This window comes from Lissotriton helveticus, chromosome 6 (assembly GCF_964261635.1).
Source record: "Lissotriton helveticus chromosome 6, aLisHel1.1, whole genome shotgun sequence".
NCBI classification, from domain to species: domain Eukaryota; kingdom Metazoa; phylum Chordata; class Amphibia; order Caudata; family Salamandridae; genus Lissotriton; species Lissotriton helveticus.
The window spans coordinates 2,092,169,967-2,092,180,534 of NC_136067.1; the positions used below are offsets into that span (position 1 = coordinate 2,092,169,967).

The window sequence follows — 10,568 nt, forward strand, 5'->3', positions numbered from 1 at the left end:
ATTGTTCCAGGATGGACTTGGGCTCTTCTGATTGCTCTCAGGTCCAACACCACAAGTGCTTTATTACAACAGCGAAGTTATTAGGATTCAGGCGCTGTATGCAAAGACTGTATGCTGTGTGGCTACATAAGTGTAAAGATAATGGCTCACCTAATCTAACCTGCTCAGGGCTCCCTGACCCCACCAGCTGTCACCACCTCGCCTCTCCGGGTCAGACCGGAAGTCCAAGAACGACTGGGGCTACGTGCTATACAACTCTGGAAGCGAGTGCAAGCACCTCGAGGCCTGGGGGTGGGGTTTAGCCAGCAGGGTCTGGGTGAGATAATCGGGGCCTGGGCTGGCTCAAGAATGGGGAGCAAGGGGAGCAGCCCCAGAGCTGGTGAGTTTCCGTCAGCGAGCCAGGCAGCAGGCAGCGAGTGAGGGGATGACCAAAGGCCGTGGGCGCTAGGAGGTTTAGGCGCCTGCCGAGAGCCCCCGCAGGAGCACCAAGAGCTGTGAGGGCTACAGGAGATTAACTAATGGGGAGAACTCGGAAAAGAATTCGGAAAGAGTTCTAAACACGTGGGGGTACGTGCGCCATGCAGTCTACGCCTTTTTATTTTTTAGGGGGGGGGACAAGAGAGGAAGCCGCTCACTCACCAGAGTGTCTTAAGGGAATGGCGGTAGTACGAAAATGTGCCTCCCAGTCGGCCCCTACACCCCCCTTGCGTATACTGGTTGCGCACTACCGCACTGCCGCCTTACCGCAAATCAACCGGTCTCAGCTGCAGGACAAGCGTCCGTCTCACTGTGCCTTCGCTTGGCTCGGCTCCCCGCTTATCTCCGGCTCTCAAGCACAGCAGCCCTCACACACCGCGCACCCACCGCCGACAGCCTCTCCACTCTCCTACGTCACCACGCCTACCTGACGAGCCTCGGTAATCACGCTGGTGGGACGCGGCCAGTCACAGTTCTCTTGCCTCTTTCTGCATTTCTGTTCCTTCTTTCAGTATTTTTCTTGCCTCTTTCTGTACCTCTGTTACTTCTTTCAGCACTTCTCTCGCCTCTTTCTGTACCCGTTCCCTCTTTCTGCACCTCTCTTGCCTGTTTCTGCAACTCTCTTGCCTCTTTCTGCAGTTCTCCTTCCTGTTTTTGCACCTCTCTTGCCTCTTTCTACTCTTCTCTTGTCTCTTTCTACACTTCTCTTGCCTCATTCTGCACGTTTCTTGCCTCTTTCTGCACATTTATTACTCTTTCTGCATCTCTCTTATCTTTTTCTACACTTCTCTTGCTTCTATTTGTACTTCTCTTGGCTGTTTCTATATTGAAATGGGAAGTGCAAACTGTTAAGTTTAAAGATCTGCGTGCTCTCGTGACTGAGGTATATGTCTACTTGTACATGTATACTCATGTGTTATGGATCTGAAGATGGTAGCTTAAAATGGGGGTAGCTTCTCTTATAGATGGTCAAATCTTGTTAGTTCTGCTCTGTCATTCGGTTGCACAGGCAGACACGTTTTATGTAGGTGTGTAGAGCCCCTCAAATGTACTATTGAATATGCATGTGCCCTGTATTAGGAGGAGAAAGAAATACATGCACCTACTTGTACACAAATTTACAGAGTATGCTGTTTGAAATACGGATATTCACGTTTTTTAATGTTTAATTTTATGTAACATGTCACCAGGTAAAAGCAGAGACACACACATGCATACTTTCACAAACTTGGTCAGACTTGCAAAAGTGATATGGTTAGGATTGCTGTTTTACATTTGGTAGACCAACAAATTCTGAACAGTCGATGAATAGTAAACCTTCAAGAGAAAAGTGAGGTTTAAGACATCTTGGGAGAAGGATTAGTGATTAGGCTACTTTCTATGAGTCTGTGGAAGGGTACAGTCAAAGTAGGCTTCTTTCTGTACCTCTGTTGCTTCTTTCTGCACTTCTCTTACTTCTTTTTGCACCTTTCTTGCTCTTTCTGGACTTATGTTGCCTTTTTCTGCACTTCTCTTGCTTCTTTTTGCACCTTTCTTCCTCTTTCTGCACGTGTCCTACCTATGTAGGCATATTTAGAAATTAGCATTATTAGAAATGGCGATTTCTGGTTGGCTGAGGCTTGCACCAAAGCCAGGCAGAAACCACCATTCTACGTCAGGGTAAGGAAGTCACCCGCCTAGATAACCCCTGCTCACCCTCTTGGTAGCTTGGCACTAGCAGTCAGGCTTATCTCGGAGGCAAGGTGTAACGCGTTTGCGCACGCACCCAGCAACAACATCCAAGGCCCATAACAAAAGAAACTCCACACAAGGTTATATATAAAAATAGCCTTTGTATTATACCAAACACATTAGATAATAAACACACAATGTAAACTGTGCCAACTGGCACGGGCAGAATTTACAGGGGGATTATGTACATGGGACAAGGCCACATGGACCACTGTCAGGAATAACACTTTTAGAACTAGCACTTGGTAGAATTAGCACTTTGTAGGAATAATGCTTAGAACATAGCATATATAATAACTGTAGCACCAAGACACAACCAGTAACCACTGGCAAAAGGTAAGTACCACCTACTCAATCCTAAACACCGTAGACAAATATCACGCAGGGAACCATGCACTCACTAGCATAACCTATACTAGGAAAAACAACCTCCTAAGCATAAACATACATTCAGAGGTGTAGGCATAAAGAATTACACATGATGCAGAAATCACATTAGGCAGGTAATCACATTTGCGCAAAAGATCACAGAGGGCATAAACACGTACCCAACACATGAAACTGTTCCCCAGGCCAACCTGGCCTCTTAGGGGCTAAAACGCTCTGTGTCCAGAATGTTAGGGCAGGCTGCCCAGGCAGCCAGAGGAGATGTGAGAAAGAGTATTCTGCAGAGTCCAAGGTCATATTTGTACTGCTTTTGGGTCACCCAAAACTGTCATATTTCTCTGATCCAGCCATAACCAGACCCTGGCTGAGGGCTGACCTCAGAAGGATGGATTGATAACCTTTCTTCCACAAGCTAAGTCCTCTTCTCCATGAAGAGAAGATGGGTGGGGCTACAGGCTTATCCATCAGCAGCTATCACTGGGTGCCAGGCACCAGGCTGCACCGAGGAGGGAAGGCAGCGAGGGGGGAAGGGGCTTTTTCAGAGACCATGTGGCCAGAGACCCTGGACGACGCCATTTTGAACAAACCAAGAGGCTGGACAAGAAGGAGGGAGCAGGGGCATGGAAGTGATGTGTCGCTGTTTGATAGGACAAACAGATACTTCCTGCCAGCCCACTACTCAACGTTAAAAAAGTGCTTGCACAGGAAGAGAAGCTCTTTCTGGCGTGTTGGCTGCGGAAGCAGAGGGTGCTTGAACCTGGCGCTATGGGCAGTTGGAAGGAGGAAACCCCTGATTGTCCCAGAAGGCAGAATAGCACTAGAAGAAAAGTCCAGGACAAGTGAGCAGCGTGAGGCGTAGGGGGAGAGACAGACGAAAGGCTGGTGCAGGGAGCCCGTGAAGGCAGCTCCTTGCTGAAAACCCCCTCTGAGAGGCCCGAGGGTAAAGGAGAGTGCTCCAAGTGGCTGGGGGCACCACCAGGAGCAAGAACACATGAAAATGGAGAGAATCGGCTGCCTGGGGGCCGAGATATGCCCCCCAGAAGGTAGGCGACCTTTGACCCCGCCTTGGACTGACAACGAAGCGCGTGGTGCTATGCCGCCGGTCGCAATTATGCCCCCGGGGTGAGTCAGGCCGCAGGTGCTGCCCCAGGAGGAAGCAAAGTCAGGGGTGCCATCACGCCCCCCGTGAAGTTGCCCAAGAAGGGGGCCAGGAGCCCACCCTGGCTTCTGGTGATGTGGGAAGAGGGGGAGCGCCGTTGCACCCCCCACGAGAAAATATGTGCAAGGGGGCCAAGGACCCCATCCCCGGGCCCTGAAGATGAACAGGAGGGTGAACGCCGTTACGTTCCCGTGAAAATGTGCGCAAGAGGCCTGGGACTCCATCCCCGGGCTCCGAAGATGCAGAGGAGCTGGGGCGAGGAGCACTGCCGCGCCCCCCGCAAGAGGGTCTAGAGGGGCCCGGGACCCCATCCCTGAGCCCCGAAGCAAAGTAGGAGAGCGCCATTGTGCCTCCCATGAAGTCCATTTAAAGAGAGAGCAGATAGCCTGGGGCCCTGATTAGCAGGAACCCAGGTCAACTAAGTCGAAAACCAGCTAAACACAAGGCACAAAATCTGGGGTAACCATAGTCAGGTATCCACCTTCCCACAATAGGCAAATATACCATAGCCAAAGAGGGTACCTTGCAGATGGCCTTGGTGGACCTTTCTTCGGCGTTTGATCTGGTTAACAGATCGAAGCTGTGGTCTATTTTGCTTGATATCGGCATTGACTCCTTGTCTATTTTTTCCGGCAGATTTACACCGGGATCTCTCAGCAACAGTTAGGGTCACCCAGGCAGGTAAATGCACAAGGCACTTTAAAATGGGTAGAGGCGTCCGTCAGGGGTGTATATTGGAACCACTACTTTTTACCCTCTATATTAATAAATTAGATAAGACCTTAGATCAGGCAAGCTTGGATATTCCGTGAGTAGGAGAAAGGAGTATTCCGATTCTCCTATACGCGGATGACGCCGTGTTATTAGCCCGTACAGCTATAGGCCTTCAGAGGCTACTGGATGCCTTTGGGGCCTATATGAAGTCCCTGGATTTAGTAGTGAAAATAACAAAATCTCATGTCACGTCAATGGGTCAAAGAAACAAAAAAGTGAAATCCTTCTACTGTAATGGACTAGAGGTGTCCAGGGGGTACTTTTTTACTTATTTGGGGATTTTATTTGATGACACAGGTACCTGGGTCCCCCAACAAAAAGGCAAAAAAGTGCAATGGTTAGATCAACGGCAGCTGTACAGGGGTTTGCACAGCGCCTGGGGGCTAGGCCCCTGGAAGCCATACTTAACATTTATAGATCTAAATGCCTGGCTATTGCTATGAATGGCACCGCCATCTGGGGCTATAAACATGTGGAAGGGGTGCAGACAGTTGAAAATAGATTTTTACGTATCCTTTTGTCAGTACCTCAATCAACCTCAACCTTTGCAATTCACCAAGAACTGGGGCTTGGATACGTGTCAGATTTGTTGAGGTTGGCCCCAGTGTTTGCTGGCTTAAGACCTGGCTTAATCCAGATCTAACACTGAATCATCAAATCATTTGGGACTGTGTTACTCTGGATAAAGCCAGTAGTATTCCGTGGTTGCACTATGTTAAGCTGGTGTCCTTTAAATTGGGGCAACAAGAACTCTTTAACGCTCCGGACGGGATTAAAAAAGAGGATATGAAATGTGTTAAAACCCAACTTTTGAACTTATTGATGAGGGAGCCCGAAGAGCAGGAGTTAAAGGAACACTCAGTCAGGGCTCATTTCTTGTTAAAAACTACACCACTAATTGAGCCATACCTGAGATTAGTTACCAAGCCTTCCATCACTGGCTTTTAATCAGGTTTCGCTTTAATCTAATTCACTTCTCGCTGGGTAATCTGCAGGGCTGGTGTAAACCAGAGGACATAGGTCCATGTCCCTGTGATAATTTCTCATCAGAGTATACACTGCACTTTATAATGTTCTGTGACTATTACAATGAAATTCGCAGGAGATTTTTAGTTCCTCTATTGAGGGGAAAGGCCTTTTTACAGGTTATATCGGCATTACTTTATCTCCATCTGCTAAATGATATAAGGGATATTTTTAATATTGCCAGTTTTCTAGTTGCAGCAGTTCGTCTTAGGAAAAAAAGGTATCCAATGCTAAACATTACATGAAAATTTGTGTTTTATTGTTCTATGAAATTTCTCTTAAAAGAGTTTTTAAGCTTTGATATATTTTATAATTGATCCTGTTGTATTAATTCTTCTTTTAACATCGCCCATACGTCTTATTGATCATATGATTTTATTATATTATGTATTGTGTACTGTACTTTTATGATTTTAAATAATCGAATAAAGTGGTTTGACTGACTGACAGTACAGGCATAGTAAACAATCAATTTTAAAAAAACAGTCCGTAATAACATGGATTTTCCTTCTTGGAGTCCAGATTTCCTAAAGCTCTGAGGGAGAGAAAGGGTTCACAAAAGTGCATGTGCATTTGATATAATGAATTAATAACCATCATACAAAAGCAGGAGCCTAGAGTTAGTAAAGTTTGCCTGACCCCCAATTGACGAATACGGACCTTAAAAGTGCCAGTGCCTAAAGTGCAAAAGGATCTGAAGATTGATTACAAAGATCCAAAATCTGGTTTGGTTCAAACTATCTAAGACAATAATAAGAGCGATAAAAACAAATATAATCAAGACCAGGAAGTGTAGCAGCAAAAGTCTATGCCGTAAGAGTTAACGGCATAACCCGTCATGCAGTACAATTCCATGTTTTTGGAAAAAATTTAATTATTAGATAGCTACTTACATAAAATCATTTAAGAAATATTAAAATACAAAAGGGTTACGTCAGTTACATGGTCAATGCGTGTCATCTACTAATCCACATTTTACCTAGAAATTTTGCAACTGCACAGAGAATTAGCAGGCTGGAGTCAGGTTTTAAGACATACAACGCATCACTGTGACAGCGGGTACCTAGCTGTTTGCAGATAGAAGCTATCCGCCTAGATCTCAAAAGGTGGTACCTAGGGCATGCCAAAAGTATGTGACCATCATATGCACTCATACACCCATACAGACACTCACACACCGCCACTCACCCATTGAATTACTCACACACCTAGGCATGCATGCAAACAATCAATCACACTCCCATTTACTCACCTATACAGTTATACAAACACCACCTCACTTATTTATACAGATACCAACACATACTTAGGGGCTATTGTATCAAGCCCTTTTCCCATTTGCAAATGGGCCGACTCTCAGAATAGGCCCGTTTGCGGACGGGAAAAGGCCTTTTGGGATGTATCATCCCAAAAGGGCATAGCAAATTAGAAAATCACTAAATTTGCGATTCTCTATTTTGCAATTACATTTGAGGAATCACAAATTGCGATTCTGTATATGTGATGTAGAAAGCAACTAAGTTGTGTGAATTTGGAATAAGTAATCGCAAATTACCACCAACTGACAGTTAGTGGTAATTTGCAAATTCTTTGAAAAAAGCACTTTTTTGCTTTTTACAAAGTGCTACACATACATGCCCTTAGGGCATGTATGTGCGCCACAGTTGCACACACACATATTCCAGGGGTGCAACATGGTGTCCTTTTGACACCCTGGCACCCTTGGAATTGCATTCTTAATTTGCGATTCTCTAATTGAGAATGTCTTCCCATTCATTCCTATGGAGCTCCTAGCCCACAGGAATGAATGGGAAGGAATTCCTTTTTTGCGAAACTCAATTTGTGATTCTCGAATAAGGAATATGTAGAATTCTCTAAATTTTTTGCAAATCCTACATACATTGCATTTTGCGATTCTCTAATTGCCATTCCCTAAAAATCACAATTTGAGAATCGCAAAACGCGTTTTTGATACTTGTGGTCCTTACTCTCTTATACAATCACTGACACAAGCACACACTCCTCCATACAGCCACTCTCACAATCACTCACTCTCACATATAGTAGCTTATATATTCCAACACTAACATATACTGCCTTTCACATATCTAGTTACTCACATATGTACCACTGAGACATCTATTCACTCACCAACACAGCCATACATACACTCACCTACCCATATAGCCCCTCGCACTTGCACTCTTAAACCCATACACTCAGTGAATCACCCACTCACACATCCATGCAGGGAGACATACACACCCCACTCACCCACACAGATACTCAGGCACCCATACAGGTACTCAGACAACCAATCAATAACCCGAGCTGAGGATTCTCCCTATGGTAAATTATAAGGAAAGGGAGAAAATGTAACTAACTCTTATCCACTCATTCTTTGGGGCAGCTCCCGTTTTCTGCTCCGGAAGGCCTCTGATGTCTTGGGAATATTTACATTCCATCAAAAACTAAAAACCTACCTGTTTAAACTCTATCTTGACCTGCAACGCCCGCTCACTGACTCTTTCCTTTTCTCCTTTCCTAGTCCCCACCAACTGATTTTGCTCCCATCTCTTCCTCTCCAACTTAACGCCCTTTCAGCCTGGGTGTTTCTGCAATTTCACTGATGATGAATTTAGGATCAGTCGTAACATATTTTTCCCTCTTACGTTATTGTAATGAGATTCCTTTCACCACGAGGTCTGAGATCCAGATGCACAGCCGTTGATCCTTATGTAAAGCGCACTGATGTCTATTTTAATTAGATAATATTAAATTGTGAAATGAATAAATAAATAAATATCGGTAACCTCCATCACACAAGTACTACCTTCCTCATCATGGCTCTTGTGAGTGAGGGAGATGAGGATGAGGGGGGGGGGGGGTGGGGGGGGTGTAGCACTGCCATGGTTTTTACCAACAAGCATATATGCATTTGAAGAGAGAGTGCAGAATCTGTGTTCCTGCTTCCAGCCAGTGGGAATAGAAAGGATCTCAGCAGGTTTGCTGCCCCCCTGATCCATCCCTCTCCAGGTGCACTCCCTCCTATTCTTGGGCATGAACAGGATGCCTGGGTGGGTACTGAGGCCCTGCAGACTCTTCTTTACTCAAGGCCAACACTCACTTGGATCTGGGACATGTTTATGAGACAGGCGTGTGCCTTCCAAAGGCCTCTCTTACTGCTGACTCTACATGGGAATGATTTACACCAGCCGTGCATTCAGTATAAAATGGCGCTTGATCAATCGCCTCTACAGTTTTCAGAAGTTATGTTTTACTCCTTCAAGCATTGGTTTTTATAAACTCTAGTGCATATACATTGTAGGAGCGAACAGTAGGTAGATGAAAATAGTTGTTATGATGTAGGGTTGTTAGCTTGTCTATATCTTTACAGCTTCATAATTGTATTGATTGTATTCTTCATTTGCTCCTTAGGCGTAGGTCGTTAATCTGCTCCTCCACCATCCCCTCTCAATGACAAGCTCCTGCTCCGCCTGCGCTTGTCACTGGAGGCGACGGACAGATCTCGCTCTTCTGTGACCGGCATCAAGAATCCTTTCCAGAGTCCACTGCATGAAGGACCCTCGATGAGGGAAGGATGTGCTTCGCTGACACCTCTGCATCTTGCTGATCATACCCCTTTAGACAGAATATTAGACAGCCCTGTGTGAGCCCAAAGCATTCAGTAACTCATTGTACATTGCAGATTAATTGTGGCAGACAGACACTTGTGTCTGGATAAGATCTACCCCATGTCTTCTGAAGATAGATTTGCACAGCCCAGCTCTGACAATACCTTCTAGCTTGCTCAGCGGTGGGGGCTCTTTAGGGATCATATGGAGACCGATGCACATCATGAGTGTCTGATAAGAGTATTTGTTGAGCTAGACACAAAGCCTGATTTACTTTTGACAATACCAGCTGATCGATCCCCTCGACACTGTCCCTTGGATGAGGGCAGAGCTCCCCTTGACACTGTCCCTTGGATGAGGACAGAGGATCCCCTCGACACTGTCCCTTGGATGACGGCAGAGGATCCCCTTGACACTGTCCCTTGGATGAGGGCAGAGGATCCCCTTGACACTGTCCCTTGGATGAGGGCAGAGCTCCCCTTGACACTGTCCCTTGGATGAGGGCAGAGCTCCCCTTGACTCTGTCCCTTGGATGAGGGCAGAGGCTGAGGTTAGGTTTATATCCAGGTGTTGTGTTACTTTGCCTTCTGTCTGTCTTCCATCTATATCCTTGTCTTGTACACTGTGTTACTGTTTCAGAGAAAAGGGAGAATGCCTTGCTTGTAGTTCTGTCATTGATTAAACCAATGTTGACACTTCAAATACGCAATAAAATCGTAATGCTTTACCACAGTGGGGTGTCATTCTTATTAGTACTACAAAGAGCTTTTATTACTGTACATCACAATAAAGTAAACAGTGAGGTTTTAATGGACAAACCCTGTGTGGAGCCAAAAACCTGTACTTTATTGTTTTCTCTGGTTCATTGGCCCATCAATGTAAGTAAATACAAAATGTATGCCACAATTTAAAAGTATAAAATCTTAATAATATACTTCAGCTAAAAAAAATATTTTGCTTCATAAATGCTAAAAAAATACATTAGAGTCACAGAAATCATATCATTCACAACATTAAAAATAAACTCCATAAAAATATCTACACCCTTTGTATTCAATCTAACATCAGGACTTGATTAATTTTAAGCTTATACATCATGCCTTCTGCAAAAAGCTGGATACAGCAAACAGTATGCAAGTATTAGTATCTGTTTTGCATGTCATGAACATCACCTCCCGGGGTTAGCTCTACCCCACGCCGAGGTACCGACGGACAGAGCGGGGCCTCCCTCCTGAGCAACTTGTCTGGTAGAGGTGAGGTAGAGCTATCCAACTTTTGTGGATATCCAGAGTATGACCTGACACAAGCAATAATATTGAGCAGGAATACTGGTGATATAAAATTTATTTTCAATTTCATGGTTTTTCACTAAATTTTGC

General features: G+C 45.1%; 1 protein-coding gene across 1 annotated transcript in view; it reads left to right on the top strand.

The window, feature by feature from the left end:
* The window catches only part of LOC144764027 (uncharacterized), a 46,297-nt gene extending 36,381 nt beyond the window's left edge, over positions 1–9,916 (top strand). The window contains exon 4 of the mRNA XM_078650159.1: positions 8,993–9,916. Within this exon, the coding sequence (XP_078506285.1) occupies positions 8,993–9,006 (14 nt within the window). The 3' untranslated portion in view covers positions 9,007–9,916. The remainder of the gene's footprint in view (positions 1–8,992) is intronic.
* Positions 9,917–10,568: the final 652 nt, after the last annotated feature.